Here is a 25,390-nt window from a genome sequence, read left to right as displayed (position 1 = left end):
GGAACGTACAGCCCTTGGAGGTGGGAGAAAGGGGTCGTGCTGCAGAAATTTTGGGTCAGGGAGCATTGTGCCAAAGAGCTGGAGGCTGTTCATTATCCAGAGGTCAGATCAGGGGACCTTGGGCATCAGAGCATGGTCGCGAGTGTCTGCTGAGGTTGTGAAAGCCTGATGGAGATCTTCAGCAAGAGGTAGACTTTTAACAAACATTAGATTTAGATAATGTAGTTGGATCTGCATTTGGACTTTGCCATCTGTAGACCCCACTCAGTGAAGATTGATACTATCACCACCTTGCTGATCATCAACACAGGTGCATGCAAGGCTGCATGTTTCAACCCCCCTGTTTTACTCATGATTGTATAGCTAAACACAGCTCCAATGCCAGCTTCAAATTTACCAGTGATACTACTGTTGTTGGATGTATCATAGGTGGAGATGAGACAGCTTGCCAGAGTGAAATGGGACATCTAGTTGAGTGGTGCACCAAAAGCAACCCTCGCTTAACATCAGTAAAATTACAGAGCTGATTATTGCCCAGGAAGGGTAAAGGAGGGTGAAAATCTGACTATATGGGGGGGGGGGGGGGGGGGGGAGAAATCAGCAGTGCAGAGTCAGCAGTTTTAAATTCCTTGGCATTAACATAATTGGATGATCTGAACTGGGCACAGCACATAAATACAATTATAAGGTAAGTGCTACTTTCGTAGTTCAGCTTGTCATTGCACACTAACAAACTTCTGAAGATATCCAGTTAAAAGTATCTTTAGAGAGTATCCTTTACCTAGGGTGGCAACGGCTAATATGAGAGGGCATAATTTTAAGGTGATTGGACGAAAGTATAGGGAGGATGTCAGATGCAAGTTTTTAAAAAAAAACTCAGAGTGGGAAGTGCGCTGCCGAGAGTGGTGGTGGAGGCAGATACTACAGGGACATTTAAGAGACTTTTGGCACATGGATGAGAGGGGAAAAAAATGGAAGCTATGTGAGAGGGAAGGGTGAGATTGATCTTGGAGTAAGTTAAAAGTTCTGCACAACATCACTGTCTACATAATGTAATGTTCTATATTCTATCCTGACTGTTGCTTGATAGTCTGTGATGGGAATTCAAATTCTCAGGAATACAAGATCCCCACCATCTGAGCCGTGCCATCTATTCATAGCTAACATTGGGCAAAACGTACAAAAGTTTGAAGCTTTTCACCAGCAGGTTCAAGGATAACTATTTCCCTTCAACAATTTTGTTCTTGAACCGACTAACAAAACCCTAATCACAACAGCTTAGCAAAAGAATGACCACTTTGATCATCTTGCACTAAAATGGACATCTTTTGTTCTAATTGTGCGTTTTTTGTAAAAATTGTGTGAAATTTATGTTTAATTAATGTTTTTGTGAATGCTGTATAGATGATGCAATGTGCCTGTGCTGCTGCTGCAAGTGTGTTTTTTCCATTCTATCCTAAGCATACATGTACTTGTGCACATGACAATGAACTCAACTTTAACTTCATAGAACATCCAGGATGTGGAAAATATTTTACATTGTAAAATATTGTGAAACTACTACATGAAAGGAGATGAGTGCCCACCAGACAAGGTGATAAGTGAAGCAGGTAGTGCAGGAATGCTTGCTAATCACTCCCCTTTCAAACATCATGGTGTGGGGGAATGGCCCCTTGGAAGAAATCAAAGATTCAAAGCACATTTATTATCAAAAAATGTGTAAATTATAAACCTTGAAATTCTAAGGTTCCAACCCTAACCTCACCATCAAACCTGCAGATAAGGGGAGTGCTGTAGTAGTCTGGCATACTGACCTCTGTCTTGATGAGGCCCAGCATCAACTCTCAGACACGTCCTCTTACTTACCCCTTGAACAGGACCCCACTAAGGAGCACCGGGCCATTGTCTCGCACACCATCACTACCCTCACTCTGGAGATCTCCCATCCACCGCCACCAACCTCGTAGCTCCCACACTCTGTTTCTACCTCCTACCCAAGATCCACAAACTCGCTTGTCCAGGTAGACCCATTGTTTCAGCTTGTCCGTGCCCCACACTGAACTCATATCTGCATACCTCAACTCTGTTTTATCCCCCTAGTTCAGTCGCTTCCTACCTACATCTGTGACTTCATCCACTTTGCTTCCAACTTCCACCCTGCCCTCAAATTCACTTGGTCCATTTCCGACACCTCCCTCCCCTTTCTCGATTTCACTGTCTCTATCTCCGGAGACAGCTTATCCACTTGATGTCTATTATAAACCCATGGATTCTCACAGCTACTTGGACTATACCTCTTCCCATTCTGTTACTTGTAAAAAAAAAAATGCCATCCCCTTCTATCAATTCCTCTGCCTCCACTGCATCTGCTCTTCATGCTTTTCATTCTACAATGAGGGAGATATCCTCTCTTTTCAAAGAAAGGGGCTTCCCTTCCTCCATTACCAATGCTGCTCTCAACCACATCTCTTCCATTTCACGCACATCTCCTTTACCCCATCCTCCTGCACTGTACCAGGGACAGGGTTCCACTTGTCCTCACCTACCACCCTCACCAGCCTCCACGCCCAGCACATAATTCTGCAAAACTTCCGCCATCTCCAACAGGATCCCACCACCAAGCACATCTTTCCTTCCCCCTCACTTTCTGCTTTCCACAAGGATTGCTCCCTATGTGACTCCCTTGACCATTTGTCCCTCCCCATTGATCTCCTTCCTGGCACTTACTCTTGCAAGCGGAGCAAGTGCTACACTTGCCCTACACCTCCTCCCTCACTACCGTTCAGGGTTATGTGGTTGAGCAATGAAACTCTTCCGCATCAACTCCTCTCCAAAAAGCTCACTCCATCTCCGGCAGCGATACCACTAACTCGGTCTGCAACACCAACTCGAACATACTGCACCTTGCAACGTCCTAGCATGGTTCCTCTCCCCAACCGCCCTTGCCTCCGCCTGCCTCCTCACTGTCTGCTGCAACAGTTCACCACAATTTGCTTAAGAAAAGATGTTACAAATAATGTTTTTAGTCCAGACTCTTCCCTTACCATTTATCAGTAAGCTGTTGCAAATCTTCAGTAGTGCCATCTTATACCAGCTGAGCTTGTGGCACCCTAGTTGTTAAGTTCCACCTGAACTGGAGGGGGTAACAATATTCTTGCAGGCAGGTTTGCTCAGGCTTATCAGTGGAAGTTAAATTAATTGAGCAGCAGATGGGAAGCCACAGCAGCAGTACAGGGGGTGGAGTGGTGGTTGAAGATTGGTGGGGAGATAAATGTGGAGAATAAATCAAATAAATGGGGGCAAAGCATCCAGAGGCACTTTAAGGGAACATGGGAGTCTCAAGTGCATTTACTCACATTAAAGGTAAATCACATGAGTTTATAGCATGATCAGCATTTGAAATGATAATGCAATTGCAATCACAGAAACATGGTTGAGGGAAGGACAAGACAGGCAGTGAAGTTTCAGGCATGGCAGGTGGAATGCAAAAGAGGATGGAGAGTCTTACTCCTGATTAAGGAAATAACTTTTGTACTTAGAGAAGACTCCAAAGGGATTATCCAGTGAAGCCATATGGGTAGAACCTGGGAATAACAGGGGTGTGGTTATAATATGGATCTCGTCATTGGGAATTAGAGGAAAAGACATACAAGTGTATCCAGAAAAGTGGAAGAACAACAGGGTTATAACAATGGGTATTGTACCTACCTCAATATTGATTACGATTGCCTTAGTACCATGGGCTTAGGTGCAGAAGAATTTGTTAAGTGCATCCAAGAAAGCTTCTGAAACAATAGGTTGCGAGCCCAACCAGAAACAGAACAGTACTCAATCTTATCTTAGGAACTGAAACTGGGCAGGTGACAGAAGTGTAGGTTGGGGGGCACTTTGAGAACTGTGACCTTATGCTGCAAGTTTCAAAGTAGTCATGAAAACAAGGCATTTATGGAATGAGCTGTACTGAGACTAGTTTGTGGATTACATTATTGAGGAGAAAGTAAGGGAAAAAGTAGAAAAGGGAGTTACTCAGTTCTCGAAAAAAAGAGATGAATTTGTAATATTGGAGATGACTAAGATCAGCCAGTATTCGGTCTTAACAGTTATGGTGAATGGGTATCAGAATAACAAAAATACCATATACCAGGGGTTCCCAACCTTTTGTATGCCATGGGCCAATACCATTAAGCAAGAGATCTGTGGAACTCGGGTTGGGAACCCCTGCCATATACTGAAGCTGACACTGTGGATCCTCAACTAATTGTGAATATAACAACTGCATCTGGTCAAGTAAGCCATGTGCATATCAAGCTCCAATTTTCTTGTAACTCAACAGTATTGAATGTGTTGCGTGAATTACATCCATGTTTGCGCATTTATAATAGTGATCGATTGTGGATGAAGCCAGAGTACCACAGTAGATGACTGTTAAAACTTGACTAAATTGACCAGTTCAAATGTTTGTTTTACAGACAAAAGATGATTTTGTTATGATTGGAACTTGTCCAACATATTTGATAAGTTTACAATGCAGCATCTCTATTAAGGCTCTAGCGAGATGGTTTCATTTAATTCACTTAGCACACTAAGCCTGAGGAACGTAATACTGTGCATCTTGGTTTTTAATTCAGGGTTGGAATCTGATTTAAATTTTGGCAAGTTGGATGAAATAAAATGATTATTGAATGTTATTCTTTCTTTTGCTCTGAATTCTGAAATAAATTAACTTGTTTTACTTTAATCTATTTACAGATCCCATCAATGCCCGTGGAACAAAACAAATTTGAAAGAATGTCTAGTTTGTGGTAATTAGATTTAAAAAAAATCAATTTCATACGGGAAAAAAGCAGTAAATATGCAGAAGTCACTTGTTGGAGTCCATTATTAAGTACAAAGTTTTGGGGTGCTTGGAGACTAATGATAAAATAAGTCAAAGTCAGCATGGTTTCTGTAAAGGGAAATCTTGCCTGATGAATCTGTTAGAATTCTTCGAGGAAGTAACAAGCAGGGTGGACAAAGGAGAGGCAGAGGATGTCATTTACTTAGATTTTCAGAAGGCATTTGATAAGGTGCCTCACATGAGGCTACTTAACAAGATAAAATCTTATGGTGTTACAGGAAATATACAGGCATGCATAGAGGAATGGCTGACAGGCAGGAGACAGCGAATGGGAATAAAGGGGGCCTTTTTTAGATGGTTGCCAGTGACTAGTGTTCCTCAGGGGTCACTACTGGGACTGCTAATATGGTTTGTCAATGATTTAGCTATGAGGAATTCACACAAAACGCTGGAGGAACTCAGTAGGCCAGGCAGTATCTATGGAAAAGAATACACCCGGTGTTTCAGGCCAAGATCCTTCAGCAGGAATGCAGTGGAATTGATGGCTTTGTGGCAAAGTTTGTGGATGATATGAAGGTAGGTGGAGGGTGAGGTAGTGCTGAGGAAGCAATGTGATTGCAGCCAGACTTAAACAACTTGGAAGAATGGGCAAAAAAAATGGCAGATGGAATATGGAAATGTATGGTAATGCATTTTGGTAAAAGGAACAATAGTGCAGACTATTATCTAAATGGGGAGAAAATTCAAAAATCAGAGGTGCAAAGGGACTTAGGAGTCCTTGTGCAAGACTCCCAGAAGTTAATTCACAGGTTGAGTCTGTAGTAAAGAAGGCAAATGTAATGTTGGCATTTATTTCAAGGGGAATAGAATATAAAAGCAAGGAGATAATGCTGAGGTTTTATAAGACACTAGTCAGACCACACTTGGAGTATTGTCAACAGTTCTGGGTCCTTATCTCAGAAAGGATGTATTGTCATTGGAGAGTCCAGAGGAGGTAAATGAGGAAGATTCTGGTAATGAAGGGGTTAACATATGAGGAGTGTTTGGCAGCTTTGGGCCTGTACTCATTGGAATTTAGAAAAATGCAGGGGGATTTCATTGAAATCTACCGAATGTTAAAAGGACGAAATATGGTGGATGTGGAGAAGATGCATCCTCTGGTGGGGGTATCCAGAACTACAGGACACAGCATCAAAATTGAGGGTGACCTTTTAGAACAGAAGCAAGCAGGAATTCTTTTTAGTCAAAGAGTGGTGAATGTGTGGAATGGTCTGCCACAGACCGCGGTAGAGGCCAAGTCCGTGAGTATATTTAAAGCAGAAGTTGATAGTTTCCTGATTGGTTGGGGCATCAAGGGATTTGGTGAGAGAGCAGGTGTATGGGGTTGAATGGGATCTGGGATCAGCCACGATGAAACAGTGGAGAGGACTCGATGGGCTGAATGGCCTAATAATGTTCACATGTCTTATGGTCTTATTTGGAAAGGTCCAGAGTGGAGAAGGTCTGATAAAGTGCGTGATGGAGACAGTTCCAAAAGCAAAATTCTCTTCTATCATTAACAAATACTGAAGGAAGAGAAAACAAATCCAATGTGCTGTTATTCCAATTTTGCAATTACCTCGTACTGATCATCATCCAATTGAGAAAACTGTCTTTTCACAACTCGGCCATAGGCTGTCACCGTTACTGCGTTCTCTACCTGTAACAGTGGAAGTATTTAGAGAAAGGCAAGCATTTTTCTTAAATATGCAACAGTCTTATACTTTCCAAACACTTTAGCATACAAACAGAAAATCTTTAATACAACTTTAGAATACCTTCAATTTTCACATTTGTATTGTGACATTTTTGTATTGTACAATAGTTACATTTTTATATACTGAATATTTTTAAATCTGGTATACATTTTGATTGCATAATGATTTTACAGTAGTACTTTCCAATTATTGTCATGACAGCCCATATTCAGGAAATGGAGAACGTTGTCTAGCTTCATTTCCTGAGATTTTGTCTATGGGAAACAACTGCTGATAATTGTGAACACCAGAATCTGCAGATGCTAGAAATCCAGAGCATCACACACATAATGGTGGAGGAACCCAACAGGTCTGCCTTGGCCCAAAACAACGACTGTTTATTCATTGCCAAAGATGCTGCCTGACCTGCTGAGTTCATCCAGTACCTTGTGTGTGTTGCCTATAATTGTGGTTCACCTTCCTATTTTTGTCTGTCTTGAGTTGAGATTAGTGTTGATTGGTTCTAATGACATTCAGTGTAAAATTATGCTGACTGAGCTTCCATATACTTCCAAGTAATGTTTAATTATACTGATGTAGGTTCACCTGAAGTACCTGTTTGTTACAGGGAAAACTAAGTGGCCCACAATAGGAGACATTACATATTTATACTGTTACCCCCATTATGTATTGTAAGAAACTCCTCTATGACTAACTCTGTCAAATCTTGGACGGCCTTTAGTACATGCCTTGTATTTTGATTTTATCAATGACAAATATTAGTTAAACAAGTTTCAGTGTATCTTGGATTCGACTCATCAAGAAAATCGTGTTTGCATATAACATTATTCCTACAAGTAAAGACAAACACAATTATTTCCCCAATGCTATGCTCTGGCTAAGGTATCAACACCAATGAACCACTGGACACTAAAAACAGATACACAAAGGAATGGAACACCTGATAGGAATGGTGGCACTTGCAATATGAAAGGAAGTCTGCATCTCCATGAATTTCCAACCCTTCTTTTCCCAATCTAAATATGGACCAATTTAACCTATAGCGCAAATAAAAATGTAAAGATGAATGATATTGAGTTACCTTTCTTTCTCTTTTAGATAAGATTGTAAAGGCTTGTAAAACCTGCCATCTTTGCTCATCTTCAGATTTTTCAATCAACTGCAATACACTGAGGAAACATAATGAACAATGATGGACAACACAAAGAATGGCAAAGTGTAAAATGTTTCCTTTATATTATAAAAGATATATCAATAATCTAAATTTTAAATTCTTAAACAGTACTTTACTGAAACGTGCATAGTATTTAAACACCCACAACATGTTACCAGTAATGAATTAGTGGCAGTTATTAAGACTTTGGATTAAGGTGAAATATCTTAAAATCATTACATATAATATTCGACTTAAAATGAAGAAAAATTAAGTCTAAGCCATTTGTCTCTTCCCCTGATGGCACCTTTTCCTCAAGCGCTGGGTATACTTGGGGCCTGTTTACGGTTTGGTTTCAAATTATTTCACGTTCCTCTTAGGCCTATTACCTAACAACCAAAGAAATTTTGTTCCTCTTGCCATATCTAATGACACTTACTCACTTATTCCATGAATATTATTTATAACGTCCCAACCAATGCAAAGTAATTACAACAGAAGTATGATATTGTTGATTTTTGTATTGGCTTTCTCTTTAACATTTCCCCCAGGAGGCCATTTTTAAATAAAAATCTTCCTTAAACTATTTACCACAACCTTCCATTTAAAGAAGCAGGGTACATTGACGATAATCCAAGGCTTTCTCCTTTGAAAGTAATAGTTAACGCACTAGCTGATGAACTTACTTAATTTGTGTTGGCCCGATGTGCATGATCCTTCCTGAGTCATCTGGATGGAAATATATCCAGTCAGTTTCCAATGAAAAACTTTGCATCTCTTGAATTCCATTCTCTGCCTAAATGGACAAAAGTACAGTTCACAATTTAAATCCAAGATTATGTTCACAAGAAGACCAGGTCTGAGTGCAAAAACTTGAGTAATCTTTGAGATTTAAAAAAAAACACTTCTGAATGTATTTATTATACCATGCTGTTTTACTTTGGTGAAACTCTCACACCATTATACAACTCTTGTTCCCTTTCACAAATCACAGGTTGCCCTCTGCACAAACCAGCATTATAATTATGTGAAGAATTGAATATAATTCTCATTTACTCTTCAGAAGGTAAAACTGCCATTCATAATGCAGAGAAAACCAGTTAAGGAAGAAGGAAATATTGGTGTGGAAAATCTCATCAGTACAAATACAAAACTGGACAAACAGAGAGTGGAATGAAGCACATGCAGGAAGCTGAGTGTAGAGAAGTGCAGTCTTCAGCAATTCCTCTCATCTGGCATCACTACAACATATTATACCCCACCCCATCACAGGTATTCCCTTTGTTCTTTCTACTCACTTCAATGCAACAAAGTCTTTGATTTTCAACTTTCCTTCAGTCTGGTTCGTTAACTTTGTTTCTCTTTCTAAAGCAGGGGTTCCCAATCTGGGGTCCACAGACTCCTCAGTTAATGGCAGGGGATCCATGGCATAAAGAAGTTTGGGAATACTGTCTGACCTGTTGAGTTTTCCAGCATTCTTAATTTTCAGACTGTTCAGACAGTTGAGAATATACTATCAAGATACAAAATCTTGTTGCGCAGTAAGTACATAATTGTGTTACATTACCAATTTTTTATCCTTCAGAGAACAAATATGGTAGATGCCCTTCTGGTTTTGCTTGTTAGGTGTAATGATGTAATGCCAGGGATATCCTCCAATCTGCAATGCACTTTCAAGACAAGCCACTTCAAATAGAACAGGTGGACAGTCTGTAAAAAGAAAAAAATACATCTTTTGCATTTATATCAATAATGAACTACATGTGAATTCCAATTTAATAATAGATATTTTATTTTCATTAAAAGATACCTGTTATGTTAATATTACATGGAATTCCAAATGGAGCTGCACCTACAATCCCAGTTGTGTTATTCCATTCACAGTTTTGGCCAAGAATACATTGTTTCTGTGTAAACTGTGTAAAAGACAGGGAATTACTACTTATGCTTCAACTCTACCTTACAAACAAATATCGTGTTACAGATTCTTTTGCCTTTTGAGATTGTATATTTTCAAAGCCCATTAAAAACATATCACCTGACTTGGATTTTCAGTGTAATCATACATGATTCAATAAAGAAATTTCTAATTGTTATGAAATTAATACTTATTAATCATCTTATTCAGTGAATATAAATAATTTAAAAATACAAAATAACTTAACCATATTTTGTAAATGCTATAAATATAATGAAAATTATACCAGTGAGTTGTTGATCTACTGATGGAAATCTAGCATTTAAATCACTATTAGAGTTGCACCATTAAAGTACATGAAATTGAAATCTGGAGATAAAAGTAATCACCCATCATCTTGTCCAAATTACTGCCACACTTACCAGTTGAATCAGCAAGTTGAGGGCTCAAGCCTCAGAGTTCAAACCTAAGATTTGGGGGCACATTTTAGATTGAAGGCTATTGTATTTACATGGATTATTCTTTCTATGAGATTTAAATTAAAGGAAGATCTGCTACATAATTGAGTATCCTCTTCATTAAAATCCAATTTCTTTTGTCTCATTTTCATAATTTTACACATCAGATACTACTTCTAATTTCCTAATAATAATTGTGATAGCTTGGCAATTAAATTACTCATTTCATTACCCAGTGTTTTTTTCTATCAATTTGATGAGATTTGTTCACATGAGAACATATGAAAGAGGAGCAGATAAACAACTAATGTGCAAAAGACACCAAGCTGTACAAATACAAAAATAAAAATAAATAAATAAGCAATAAATATTGAGAATATGACATGAAGAGTCCTTGGAAGTCATAGGTTGTGGGAACAGAACAGTTCAGCCCCCTCTGGCTCGAGCCTGATGGTTGAGGGATAACTGTTGCTGAACCTAGTGGTGTAGGTCCTGAGGCTCATGTGCCTTTTTCTTGATGGAGGCAGTGAAAGGAGAGCATGGCCTGGATGGTGGGGCCCTTGATGATTGCTGATTTCCTGCGACAGCACTCTTATAGATGTTCTCAATGGCAGTGAAGGTGTTACCTGTGATGGACTGAGCTGTATCGACTACTATTTGCAGGCTTGCCCATTTAAAGGCATTGGTGTTTTCATACCAGGCCATGATACAACCAATCAATATACTCTCCACCACACATCTATAGATGTTTATCAAAGTTTTAGATGACACGCCTAATCTCCACAGACTTCTAAGGAAGTAGAGGCGCTGCTGTGTTTTCTTCATATCGGCATTTATGTGCTGGATCCAGAACAGATCCTCTGAAATAATGCCGAGGAATTTAAAGTTGCTGACCCTCTCCACCTCTGATGCCTGGATAAGGACTGGGTCATGGACCTGATGAAGGGTCTCGGCCCAAAATGTTGACTGTTTACTCTTTTCTGTAGATGACATCTGGCCTGCTGAGTTCCTCCAGCATTTTGTGCATGTTGTCATGGATGTCTGGTTTCCTCCTCCTCCTCAAGCCATTAATCAGCTCCTTGGTTTTGCTGACAGTAAGAAAGAGGCTGTTTCTGTGGCACCACTCAGCTACAATTTCACTCTCCCTCCTAAATGGTGATTCGTCACCAGCTTTGACTCAGCCAACAACAGCGGTGTCATCAACAAACTTAAATATGGCATTAAAGCTGTACTTAGCCTCACAGTCATGGGTATAAGGCGAGTAGAGCAGAGGACAAAGCACACAGCCTTGAGGTACAACTGTACTGATGGTGATTGTGGAGGAGATGTTGTTGCCAATCCAAAATGTTTAGGGGTCTGCAAATGAGGAAACCGAGAATCCAGTTGCACAAGGAATATTGAGCCATAGGGATTGGAGATAATTGCTTCATTTTGAGGGGATGATAGTATTGAATGCTGAAGTATAGTCACTGAAGAGCATCCTGATGCATGTATCTTCACTGTCCAGGTGTTCCAAGTTTGAGTAAAGAGCCAATGAAATGGCATCTGCTGTCGACCAGCTGAGTTGAGACAGAAGGCCCAACTCAACCTTCTCCACGTTCAATAACATCATGATTGATCTTTTAATCTCAGTGCCCCTTGCCTGCACTAATCCCTTATCCATTGAGTTCTTAATTATCAAAATTATATTGATCTCTGCCTTTTATATATTCAATGTGCCACCACAACTGTTGGTAAAGCAACCAACATAATCAATAATCCCACCCACCCAAGACATTCTCTTTTCTCTGCCTCCCTTTAGACAGAAGATATAAAAGCCTGATAGCATGCACCACCAGGCTCAAAGACAGCTTCTACTGCAATGTTATAAGGCTACTGAATGGTTCCCTACTATGATAAGATGGACTTTTAACTTCACAACCAACCCATACGGCAAACCCCAATATCAGGCAATAACCTGTTGAAGACTTGCACACCCTCTGTCTCAAGTATTTTCTTAATTAAGGAGACTATACTTGCACCTATCATTCACATGTAGCCTCACTTTACTGAAACCCTCTGCAAAATACTATTATATTGACCTAAATGATTGCACATTAACTTATAATGAAATCTTTTTCTCCAATACTGAAATTCTCTGCAATAAAGACAAACATACTATTTGCCTTCCTAACTGTTTGCACATTAACTTTCTATGATTAATGTACAAGGACATCAGGTCCTTCTGAATATCAACAGCTTTCAATTTTTCATTGATTAATAAATAAAGGTTCCTTTTTTGTACCATAGAGGACGACCTCATTTTTTTCACATTTGTAAAACAACCGTCTTCAGCGCTCATTCACTTAGGCTGGCAATAACTGCTTTAAGTCTCTGTGCATCTTTCTCACATTCCACATTGTCACCCAACATACTGGATAGCAAACCTAGACATCTCCCTTGGTCCATTCGTTCAAATCACTCATTCAGATAGTGAACACGTGGGTCCCTGTGGTGCACCGCTAATTGCAAAGTTCAAACTTAATTTATTAACAAACTACATATACGTCATCATATACAACCCTGAGATTCATTTTCTTGTGGGCACACTCAATAAATCTATAGAATAATAACCCTATCTGAATCAATGAAAGACCACCCAACTTGGGCGCTCAATCAGCTTCCCAACAGGCAAAATTCCTTGGTTATTCTTATTCTTTATTGTCTTCTGTTAACCAATTTCCCCAAGCCCTAATCCTGATGATGGGTCTTAGCCTAATATATTGACTGCTAGTTGATTTTCATAGATGCTGAGTTCCTCCAGCATTTTGTGAATGTTGCCGTCTTTTGATTTTGTTTAATAGCATCTTGCATCAGATTGCATTTTATCTAAGGCCCTCAGAAAGTACATCTACAATATTCCCTTATTCATTCTGCCAGCTACAAATTCAATATAAGAATATCAAAAGTTATTTCCTTTCATAAATTCACAATGATTCTACCTGATTCTATTATTGACCACTTCCTTCCTGTTGCAGGTGTCAGGCTTATGCACCTCTAGTTCCCCAATTTTCTCTCTCTACTTTTCAATTACATTTGCTATCTTTCAGTCTGTCAGAACCATTCTACAGTTGGAGGAATTTTGGGAGTTGACAACCAATACACTTACTGTCTCCATACCTACCTCTTTCCAAACCTTGGGGTGCAGGTCAGTAACTCCCATGAAGGAGTTTAAGATCAATAACTATGAAGTAAAAACGTTGAGCTTCAGTAAGAACCATTATGCTACATGAAGGTCATGGAAATAGTTCATCTGCGTCTTGTACCTCACTGACTCGTGCTGCTGCAGGATCACAACAGTGGAACTAAAATAACTGACTGTCAAAATGACTACTCAATTTCAGTGCAACTGGCTATTTAGTCAAGCTGGTAATCCGTCAATGAATAAAAGAGAACATAACCTATGGGAGGAATACTTACTTTTCAAATTTTCCAGTCATCTTGAATCAATAGCTCTTGATTAATATATCACCACTGCACTCAGAGCAAAGATTATTCTTTTTAAAAAAAAACTTTTCTAACAATTTAATATTAACCAAAATTGTATTAAGATATTTTGCATACCTTATCAATGACAGGATGCTAACCCAACAGACAGAGCACTGAGCAATACACATTGCATTTTCACTTTACCTTTTCAGCAATCCATTGAAAACTGTAGAGCTTGACCAGGCCCACACTGTGTGTCACAATGAGTACACCCTGAGAAACAGTAGCGTCTGTTACATTGTTTCCAAAGATCTGAGGAAATGAAGAATAATGTACTTACATCTCTTTTAAACTACATTATGTGAATTTCTATAGTACAATTTAACATTATAATTGAATTCTACCTGTCATCTTTTTATAACTAACACAACATTGATATTAGTTTTCTTATCAACAATTTAACTATATTGCTCTACAGGTCTAATGCTTCCCACAGTACAAATATCCAGGATACAGATATCTGAGGGAAAAAATGTATTAAGGCAGCTACCACACTTACAAATAAATAATTTGTTTATGATGATTTTAGTTATCACAGGAAGGATCACAGGAAGATACAGGACAGAAACAATCAACCTAAATAATTATGTTAATTGTTCTAACAACTCTTTTCCCTTTAATTATTAAATTAGTTATTACCCATTAACATTGTGCATATACTCAGAAACATTCCCAATTTACCTCAGTTTATCTTAATTCTTATGATCTCATTATGTTACTCTTATCGGTATCTGATGGAAAGCCTTATGCTTTGGATATTTCTTCATTATGGTTACACTTTGTCTTTGATACATTCTCCAACTCTGCCCTTTGATTCTTGTACAAATTACTCTATATTTTCAAACTAAAAATATAACAATTCCAAGGATATACATTGTATCGAAAGGACAGGCACGTAGGCTAGGGGATGAGGCGACCCTTGGTAAAAATTGAAATCAAATCCCTAGAAAGAGGTGACGTAGGATCAGAAGTTGCAGAATGGTTGCACGTAAAGAAACTGCAAGGATAAAAAGGTCAATCACAAACAAGAGAAAATCTGCAGATGCTGGAAATCCAAGTAACACACACAAAATGTTGGAGGAACTCAGCAGGGTAGGTAGCATTTATGGAAAAGAGTAGTCGACATTTCCGGCTGAGACCCTTCATCAGGGTAAAAAGGCCGTCACGGGAGCTATATACAGGCCTCCAAACAGTGTCATGGTTTTACGTGCCCCACAAACGACCAGGAGACGCAGAAGATTCTTCAAGAAGGGTTAAACCTTAATTTGCAAATCAAGGCTGAGACAGTCATTGAGCTAGTCGCTGATTGCCCACCGATCCTTGGACATAGCATTTTTTATAGCAATCTCCTGGTTGAGTTGCATTAGCATATCCAATTGGTCTATAGTTGCGTATCACAAGTACATCCGCCACTATTGTTTCTACCCGTTGACTTAATCATGTTCTAATCTACATCTCTTAGCTACCTCTCATTAACACACCATTGTCTTCTACATTCTTAAGATTTCATTCTCCTACTAAATTGGGTACATGCATAGCAAATAGCAAACTCAGACTACATAATCCACATCTCTTAGCTTCCTCTTATTAACACACCATTGTCTTCTACATTCTTAAGAATTCATTCTCTAGCAAATAGCAAGTTCAAAGCTGACTACATAGTTTTGGTTACACAGCAAACAATTTCAACTTTTATACTCCAATAACAGTAGCCAGGATATATGCTACAAATTATAATGGGAGATAGAAAGGCATATCAAAAGGGCAAGGTTACAATAGTCATGGGAGATTTCAATATGCAGGTAGACAGGGAAAATCAGGTTGGTGCTAGATCTCGAGAGAGAGAATTTGTAGAATGCCTATGAGGTGTGTTTCAGAGCAGCTTGTGGTTGAGTCCTAGGGAAAAGGCTGTTCTGTATTGGGTGTTGTTAAATGAACTGGATTTGATTACAGAGCATAAGGTAAAGGAACACTTAGGAGCCAATGATCATAAAATGATAGACTTCACCCTGCAATTTAAGAGGGAGAAGCTAAAGTCAGATATATCAGTATTACAGTGGAATAAAAGGAATTATAGAGGCATGAGTGAGAAGTTGGCCAAAGTTGAATGAAAAGGGACACCAGCAGGGATGACTGCAGAACAGCAATGGCTCGTGTTTCTGGGAGAAATTCAGAAGGCATAGGATAGGGACATCCCAAAGGAATTGTATTCTAAAGGCAGGATGACACAGCTGTGGCTGACAAGTCAAAAACAACATAAAAAGCACAAGAGAGGGCATGTAATGGACCAAAAATTAGCGAGAAGTTTGAGGATCGGAAAGCTTTTAAAAACCATGAGAAGACAACTAAAAAAGCTTTAAGGAGAGCAAAGATGAAATATGGTAAACAAGCCAATAATATTAAAAAAGATACAAAAAGTATTTTTCAGATATACAACAAGTAAAAGTCAAGTCGTCACTTTTATTGTCATTTCGACCATAACTGTTAGTACAGTACATAGTAAAAATGAGACGTTTTTCAGGACCATGGCGTTACATGACACAGTACAAAAACTAGACTGAACTATGTGAAAAAACAACACAGAAAAAACTACACTAGACTACAGACCTACACAGGACTGCGTAAAGTGCACAAAAACAGTGCAGGCATTACAATAAATAATAACGGGACAAATAGGGTAAGGTGTCAGTCCAGGCTCTGGGTCCTGAGGAGTCTGATAGCTTGGGGGAAGAAACTGTTTACATAGTCTGGTCGTGAGAGCCCGAATACTTCGGAGCCTTTTCCCAGATGGCAGGAAGGAGAAGAGTTTGTATGAGGGGTGTGTGGGGTCCTTCATAATGCTGTTTCCATTGCGGATGCAGTGTGTAGTGTAAATGTCTGTGATGGCGGGAAGAGAGACCCCGATGATCTTCTCAGCTGACCTCACTATCCGCTGCAGGGTCTTGCGATCCGAGATGGTGCAATTTCCGAACCAGGCAGTGATGCAGCTGCTCAGGATGCCTTCAATATAACCCCTGTAGAATGTGATAGAATGTGAAAAGGGAGGCAAAAATAGATATCAAACCACTGGAAAATGTCTCTGGAGAGGTAGTAATGGGGGTCAAGGAACTGACGGACGAACTAAGTAAGTATTTTGCATCCATCTTCATTGTGGAAGACACCAGCAACATGTCAGGAGGCAGAGTGAACACAATTGCAAATACTAGAGAGAAGGTAACACACACAAAATGCTGGAGGATCTCAGCAGGCCAGGCAGCACCTATGAAAAAAAGAGTACACTACGACTGTACTTCCCCCCCCCCCCCCCCCATAGGTGCTGCCTGGCCTGCTGAGATCCTCCAGCATCTGCAGATTTTCTCTTGTTTGTGACCAGAGAGCAGGTGCTTAGGAAACTGAAAGGTCTGAAGGTAGATGTCACCTGGACCAGATGGACTACACCCCAAGGTTTTGAAAGAGGTGGCTGAAGAAATTGTAGAGGTAATAGTAATGATCTTTCAAGAATTATTTAATTCTGGTATGGCTCCCGATGACTGGAAAATTACAAATGCTACTCCACTCTTCAAGAAGGGAAGGAGGCAGAAGGAAGGAAATTATAGGCCAGTTAGCCTGACTTCAGTGGTTGGGAAGATGTTGGAGTCGATTGATAAGGATGTGGTTTCAGGGTACTTGGAGGCGTATGATAAAATAGGCTAAAGTCAACATAGTTTCCTTAATGGAAAATCTTACCTGGCAAATCTGTTGGAATTCGTTGAGGAAATAACAAGCAGGATAGACAAAGGAGAATCAGTGGATGTTGTGTACTTAGATCAGGGGTTCCCAACCTGGGGTGCCCGCACCCCCAGGGGGTGTGAGATGGAATTTCAGGGGGTGTGACAAAGAGTGGCTTGTCTCCTTGAGTGACAAGTCACGAGTCATCACTCAGCCAGCTGCCAGTGTGCCTTGAGGAGTGGTAGTAATGTTTGTCCCAAGTAATCTCCAGTCTCCCGCTGCCCGAGTCAGCGTTGAGGAGTCTCATCAGTGTTAACTGGGAAGTTACACCTCAGAGTTAAGGAGTCTCATCAATGTTAGCTAGAAGGTTACATCTCAGAGTTAAAAATCATCTCATAATGCCAAAATCTTTTTACATCCCAAATCAACCATCGAGTAATGGCTTGATGTTAAAACCAAACTCCCAGACAGTAGGTAAATTATTCAATTATAAAATTTTAAAAAGCTGCATTTTGATAAAAAGCAGCTGAAGTCATTCATTCGTATTTGTCTCAATTCATTAAAAAAGTTTTTGAATTTCAAAGGTTTTTTTTCTCTTAAAAGGTTTTTTTCTTGAATCATTGATAATTTTGAATTGTGTTAGTTGAGGAGGTATCATGGTTAGAACCGAGGACTTTGAATCGTGTGATGGGAGTTCATATCTCCGGTAATCATCGGAAATAGGTGTGTAAATTCAGTAGAGAGTAGCCTAATAAGTTGCATCGCGTCCCCGTAGCATTTCCACCTGACGATTTATCTTGGCGTAACCGCAGATAATATCGTAACATAATATTCGAAAGCGTATTTCTCGCGATACTTTGCTATAGGCGTGTCTGGTTGAGTAAAGCGGTCATCCCTGACTTAGTCAGATAGTTTTTCTCATATTAGCTTATATTTTTCTCTTTACCCTCAACCCTTCAATAACCCTTCATCGTGTCAAAAAGAAGGAAATGGAATGATGACTATGTGTGCTTTGGTTTCACTTGCACAACAGGAAATAATGGCTTGCAAAAACCCCAGTGCATTCTTCGTAGTGTCGTGTTTTCCGACTCAAATCTGAAGCCATCCAAGCTTCAAGAGCACTTCAAGAACAAGCATGGCAGAGCTGATGTTGAAAGACATGATGTTGGGTCATTGAAAATCAAAAGAGCTTGTTTTGATTCACAAGGAACTCTTCCAAAATTAAGTTTTGTTTCTGTTGAAAAACCACTACTTCTAGCTTCATACCAAGTGGCGTATAAAGTGGCCAAATCCAAGAAGCCCCATACAATTGCGGAAGATCTCATCAAGCCATGTGCACTGGAAATGGCAACAATTATCCTGGGCAAAGAAGCAAGAGAAAAATTTGAACAGGTGCCCTTATCAAATAATGTCATTCACAACTGTATCAGTGATTTGAGTGAAGATATTGTGGACCAAGTCATCTCAGATGTCAGAGCTAGTCCTCTTAAAATCTCTATTCAGTTGGATGAGTCAACTGATGTCTCCAGTTGTAGTCAACTCATCACATTAGTGAGGTATGTCAATGATGGTGCTGTGAAGGAAGATTTCCTGTTTTGTAAAGATCTGAAAACAAACACAACTGCAAAGGATGTGATGCAGCTGGTGAAAGACTTCTTTGCCAAACATGATTTAGATATCAAAGTCATTGGTTCTGTGTGCACTGACGGGGCACCTGCTATACTTGGAAATAAATCTGGCTTTTCTGCATTGATGAAAAAGGAGATTCCACACTTGCAAGTTACACATTGTTTTCTTCATCGACATGCTTTGGCATCAAAAACATTGCCTCCAAATTTGAAGAAGGTCCTTGATACTTGTGTGAAGTTCATCAACTGGATCGGGGGCATGCTTTGAACCATCGCATCTTCAAATCATTTTGTGAGGATCTGGGAAGTGAGCATTCAGTTTTGCTTTTCCACACAGAAGTCCGTTGGTTGTCACGAGGATAAGCTTTAACCCGCTTCTTTGAACTGCGGGAAGAAATCAAAGTTTTTCTGGAGGAGCGTGAATGTGATCTGGTTGGGGCAATGGAATCACAGGAATTCGCCCAAATGCTGGCTTACTTAGTTGACATTTTCACTTGTATGAATGACCTGAGTGTTTCTCTACAAGGAAAAGGGATAAACATATTGAAGGCTTGTGAAAAGTTGAATGCCTTCAAAGAAAAGTTACGTCTTTGGCGTCAAAAGGATGGAAAGAGGCAGTCTCTGAAATTTTCCTTCACTAGAAGAGATGGTTGATGATGCTGGATCCATAACTCCTACCGTGCGTGAAAAAATTGTGGCTCATTTGGAAATGCTGTCAGAATTGTTTGATGGATATTTTGCTGCTAGAGACCTGAAGATTTCAGAACAATGGATCATGAATCCATATTCCTACAATTTGGAGAAAATGTCAGATAAGGAAGAGCTGAAGGAAGATCTTATGGATTTGTGGACAAATCGAGCTCTTGAAATGCAATTTGAAAGCAAGACTTTGGAAGAGTTTTGGTGTGCAGCACTGGATATGTTACCAAGACTTGGTGGAAAAGCACTCCGTGTCCTCATTCCATTTTCAACAACATACTTGTGTGAATCTGGATTCAGTTCTCTTTTGTCAATCAAGACAAAATCTAGGAATCGCCTGAATCCACAGGCAGACCTGCGGATCGCAGTCAGCAAGAAAGTTCCACGTTTTCACAAAATCATGAATGAGAAACAGGAGCAAAGATGTCATTGAATTTTATGTTCAGAATTGGGATTGATTTTACTGCTTACAATGTTTTCTGATTAAATTAGAATCTAATTGCTCAATTTATATTTGCATTTTTTGCACTGAGTTAAAAGCTTTTTTTTTAAGTTCAATTTGTTCACCCACAGTATTGTATGTGGTTCAATTTGTGGTTCAAAGATTAGAAATTAGACTACTTCATCTTCAAATGTGATATTACTTTTGTAGGGGGTGCAAACATTAATCAAACATTTCCTAGGGGTGTGAGGCATAGAAAAGGTTGGGAACCACTGACTTAGATTATCAGGCCTTTGATAAGCTGCCGCACATGAGGCTGCTTAACCAAGGTAAGAGTTCATAGTATTAATTACAGGAAAGATAGTAGTATGGATAGATTAGCTGATTGTCATGAGGCAAAGAGTGGGAATAAAGGGAGCCTTTTCTGGTTGGTTATTGATAAGTGGTGGTGTTCCACGGGGGTCCGTGTTGGGACTGCTTCTTTTTGTGTTAAATGTCAATGATTTGGATGACCAAACTGACAGCTTTGTGCCCAGTTTGTGGACAATATAAAAGAGAGGTGGAGGGGCAGGTAGTGGACTTTCACGAGAATGATTCTGCAAATGAAAGGGTTATTGTATGAGGAGCATTTGATGGCTGGGTCTGTACTTGCTGGAATTTAGAAGAATGAGGTGGGATCTCATTGAAACCTATCAAATGTTGAAAAGCCTAGATAGAGTGGATGTGAAGAGGATGTTTCCAATAGTTGGGTAGTCTAGGACTAGAGGGCACAGCCTCAGAAGAGAGGGACATCCATTTAGAACGGAGTTAAGGAAGAATTTCTTTCACCAGACTGTGGAGAATCTGTGGAATTCATTGCCACAGGCAGCTAAGGAGACCAGGTCATTGGGCATACTTAAGGTTGAGGTTGAAAGGTTCTTGATTAGTCAGGAGTGAAAGGTTATGAAGAGATGGCAGGAGAATGGAATTGAGAGGGAAAATAGATCAGCCATGTTGAAATGGTGGAGCAGACTCGGCCTAATACTGCTGCTATCTCTTATGGTCTTTCTTTTAATAGTCTTACCAACTTGCATAAATACTTCTGCTACAAGGCTCCACTATATTTAAAATCTTTCATGTTAAGATTTATTTTATTTCCATATTCTTCCTAGGCGTATAAATTTACATTTTTCTGGATTAAGCTGCATCTGCATGGGTTACCAATTCCTGAATGCAATATCTTTTGGACCATCAATCAGCTATTTCTGATTCAAACTAAGTATTTTTCAATACCATAACTCAGGGGTTACCAACCTTTCTCACACCGCGGACCAGTTTAATATCGACAATATTCTTGCGGACTGGCCGACAGGGGGGAGTGGTGTGGGTATTAATCATGACCAGAATATAGGTGATAAGTCAACTATAAGTCACTTATAAATGGTTAATAAACTCAATTTTGTTTCTAAAAAGGTTTATCTAACAAATTTAATATTAAACACACAGCGCATATTTTCCTCTCATGAACATAGTGATAAGTCAATTATAACTCACTTATAAGTCAATAGCATCATAACATTTTAAATAATGTTTGGATATTAAACACACAGCACATATTTTCCTCGTATGAACATATAAAATTATTGCAACACACCAGTGAGAGGACAAAGTAAGGGCCAGAGGTCACTGAGCCGGAGTCGTGGCCGTTGCAGCCCAGGGAGAGCAACCGACAGAGCGAGGAGGAGTGCAACAGGGTGCATGTCCGCCCCCCCTTGTAGGTAGGTAGGATCTATTGGCCGACAAAAGTTTGGATCGAGGGATGACTTTCAGTAGATCGCAGCGAGGTAGCTGCTCTGCTACTTACAAAACCCCGAGCCCGAATTAGGTCGTCTGTGAATATTTTAGCACTGGGTTCCCCACAAACATTCGATGTGCTAAACAGGTTTAGAGGCAGCGCCCACCTGTCCGCACTCCAGGCCAGTAGCAACGGCACTTCCCGCCAGCCGCGCGAAGTGGCTGGTTACCCGAGGCCAACCAGTGATCCCTGGCGCGAGAGTATCACTGCGTTTAGGCGACTAATGACTTTGCGTGCGTAATAACCTTGCATGCGTTCAAGTTCAACAGTGGGCGTGACAGGGAATGAGGAAAGATGCAGCTGATTCATATTGATTCCTCGCGGCCCGGTAGCACATGCTTTGCAGCCCAGTGGTTGGGGACCACTATTATAACTGACAAATGGTTTTCAGCCTGAAATGTTAACTCTGTTTCTCTTCCCAAATGCAACCTCATCTGCTGAGTGTGTCAAGCATTTCACTTACTCCAAAGCCTTAAAAGTTGAATCAGAACCAAGTTTAATATTACTGGCATATGTCATGAAATTTATAAGAAATACAATATAAAATTAAGATATGTCAGTAGTGTAAAAAGGATATAATATAAATAGTGAAATAGTGTTCATGGGTTCATTGTTCAGTCTGAAATCTGTTGGCAGAGGGGATGAAGCTGTTCCTGAAATGTTGAGTGTGTGTTCCTGAACCTCCTGCTTGATGGCAGCAATGAGACAAGGACATATTCCGGCTGATGGAGGTACTTAATGATGATGCTGCCTTCTTGATGCATCACCTTTAGAAGGTATCCTTGATGTTGAGGACACGAATGCTCATGATTGAGATGGAGGAGTTTACAAATTCCTGTAGCTTTTACTGATCCTTTGCAATGGGCTCTCCATACCAGATGGTGATGCAACAATTAGAATTAGAATTAGAACTGGACACATCAGAAACATATTTGGCATCTGCTCATAACATTGCTAATTTCAGGACTTGGGTGAATGCATCTTAATTGCTTCAGAGTGTGGATATCTGTAGACTTTCAGTCTTGCCAGCTTTCCAGTAGTAAATGATCTCAATAAAGCCCAAAAAATGCAAGATACCTACAATGTGGATGCCAGCTCTTAAGTTGTTTGAATCAGAATCAGGTTTATTATCATCAGCACCTGTTAACTTTGCAGCAGCAATACATGATAATATAGAAAGAAAAAAAAAGTACACCCTATCCTTGTTATATGCGTCTTCAGACAATGTAGATTCACAGTTATGCATCGAACCTATTTCTACGAACTTCTCCTTAACAGTTATGCGAGGCTGTTGGGACGAGAAGCACCACTTTCCCACCAATACAAGTCACGCGCGCACGCCTCACAGTCTCCGCTCTTAAATTTTTGTTGTTATTACCTACGGTGCACTGATATTGTGCTTGAAATATTTAACTATGCCTCCTAAGCATCCTATGTCAAGTCCTGGGCCATCGGCCAAGCGGTAGAGAACCGCTTTAACACTTGAAAAAAAGTTGGAAATTATGAACAGGGACTCATCAGGTGAAGGTAACACAGCTCCGGAACGCTACTTCAGCCTGGGTGAGTCCACGTTCAGAAACAAAGAAAAATGCTAAGAAATAAAAAGTGCAGTGATTGATTCATCACAAGTGTCTTCAAAGATTGTTACCAAAGAGCGTAACTCGATTATGACAAAAATAAAGAAAATGCTTAGTTTGTACATTGAGCATGAAACAAAGAAAAAAACTCAGTTCCGATCATCTTTGTGTGAAAGCTTTGGAAATTTATGGTCACCTTTGTTCAGAGGCTAGTGAGGAAGTGTCAAGTGATATTGTTAGCTTTATTGCAAGTAGGGGATGGTTTTCTAAGTTTGTTAATAGTCACAGGCTTCACAACTTAGCTGTGCATGGTGTGCAAGCTAGTGCTAACCACAAAGCTGCTGAGCGCTACCCTTTGTAGTTGCGGGCTACGATAGCTGAGTTAAGCATCACGCCAAAGCAGGTGTTTAATGCAGATGAGACCGGGCACAAATGGCAATGGACATGGACCCAAGTTTAGAACAGAGTCAGCATTTCAGTCATTCCCTGCAGTCAAGCCTTTTTCCCTACATGCAAACTGATGCTGAAAAACAAACTGCTGCCAAGCAAACAACCCTCACCACTTTCTTCAAACCGGTGTCATCTCCTGTTGCCGGCAGTTCTGAGAGTCTTCCTTCACCCGTTGCTGTCCTTGATGATCCTGACGACACACAACCCTCTACCTCATTCATGTAAAGCTGCCCGACACCACTGCACAACCACTCATCTCCCAGAGCCAACACCTGCCACTGTTGGTGAGTACTGTACACCCTAGTACATTAACTCTCTATGATTTATTACGTTGAATAGTACCTTAAATTGATGAAATATTATACAAATGTTGCCTTGTGGTACTGCTTTTGTGTCGTATTGGTATGAAAATGTGAATAAATTACAGATAAAACATATTTAGGGAGCCTTCCAGAAAGCATCCCTATTTTCTCTATTTAAATAATTATTCACACTATGCATTTTCCATACTATGCATTGACTGCGAGGAACTTATCCCCGGCATATAACGGGGATAGGGTGTAAATCAGTTATAGTAAGTATATATGTGTGTGTGAGGAGAGAGAGATTAGAGATATCTATCTAATGGGATGTCCTCCTCAGATGACCGTAGGAAGACAAGAGTCCGAGCCCTTCCTTGTACGCACAGGGGTGAGGCAGGGGTGTGCGCTAGCACTAGTGCTCTTTAACATCTTCCTCTTGTGTGTTACCAAGCTTCTCCACAACGAGATTGAGGACAGCAGCTTGTGGACGTCAGATTAGATGGTAACCTCTGACATCAGGAGGCTCCACACAACCACCAAACTCCGTAGACAGCGGGTCCTGGAGCTGCAGTATGCAGACGACTCTGCTCTCATAGCCCATACTCCGGAGGATCTTCAGACTGTCCTTGCTGTGGTGGTGAGAGCGTACAGCAGGATGTGGCTGACTGTCAATACCACCAAGACAGAAGTGGTTTGCCAATGGAGTACCACTGTCCCACCCACCCTACCTGCCTTCACTGTTGGTGAAGAAAAGCTGTCAGTAGTGCGATTTTTCAAATATCTGGGGAGCATTCTCTCTGAGGATAGAGGCATTGACAACGACATCCAGAGCCGCATTGAACAGGCATCAGCTGCCTTTGGGAGACTTTGACGTGGAGTCACAGTATACCGAGCGGTCTGTGTCATCACCCTCCTTTATAGCCGTGAAGCTTGGGTAACCTACAGCCGTTTTATCAAGTCCTTGGAGCGCTTCCACATAAGCTGCCTTCAGCGCATCCTGGGAATTACGCATTACGAGCGGTTGCCTCACACTGAAATAATTGTAAAGACCAACTGCAGAAGTATTGAGGCCATGATCACCCAGCATCATTTGCAGTGG

At 40.2% G+C, this 25,390-nt stretch overlaps 1 protein-coding gene across 2 annotated transcripts in view; it reads right to left on the bottom strand.

Annotated features, from left to right (window-relative positions):
- The window catches only part of dcaf17 (ddb1 and cul4 associated factor 17), a 71,200-nt gene that overhangs the window by 6,670 nt on the left and 39,140 nt on the right, over window positions 1-25,390 (bottom strand). For both annotated transcript variants that reach the window (XM_073047291.1, XM_073047292.1), the window contains exons 9-14: window positions 13,796-13,903; window positions 9,558-9,663; window positions 9,315-9,457; window positions 8,434-8,543; window positions 7,676-7,763; window positions 6,456-6,536 (exon numbers count right to left, since the gene is read on the bottom strand). In XM_073047291.1, coding sequence (XP_072903392.1) covers window positions 6,456-6,536; window positions 7,676-7,763; window positions 8,434-8,543; window positions 9,315-9,457; window positions 9,558-9,663; window positions 13,796-13,903 — 636 coding nt within the window. The remainder of the gene's footprint in view (window positions 1-6,455; window positions 6,537-7,675; window positions 7,764-8,433; window positions 8,544-9,314; window positions 9,458-9,557; window positions 9,664-13,795; window positions 13,904-25,390) is intronic.

The sequence above is a fragment of the Hemitrygon akajei genome, chromosome 5 (genome assembly GCF_048418815.1).
Source record: "Hemitrygon akajei chromosome 5, sHemAka1.3, whole genome shotgun sequence".
Taxonomy (NCBI): domain Eukaryota; kingdom Metazoa; phylum Chordata; class Chondrichthyes; order Myliobatiformes; family Dasyatidae; genus Hemitrygon; species Hemitrygon akajei.
This window is presented reverse-complemented; position numbering and strand designations above follow the sequence as displayed.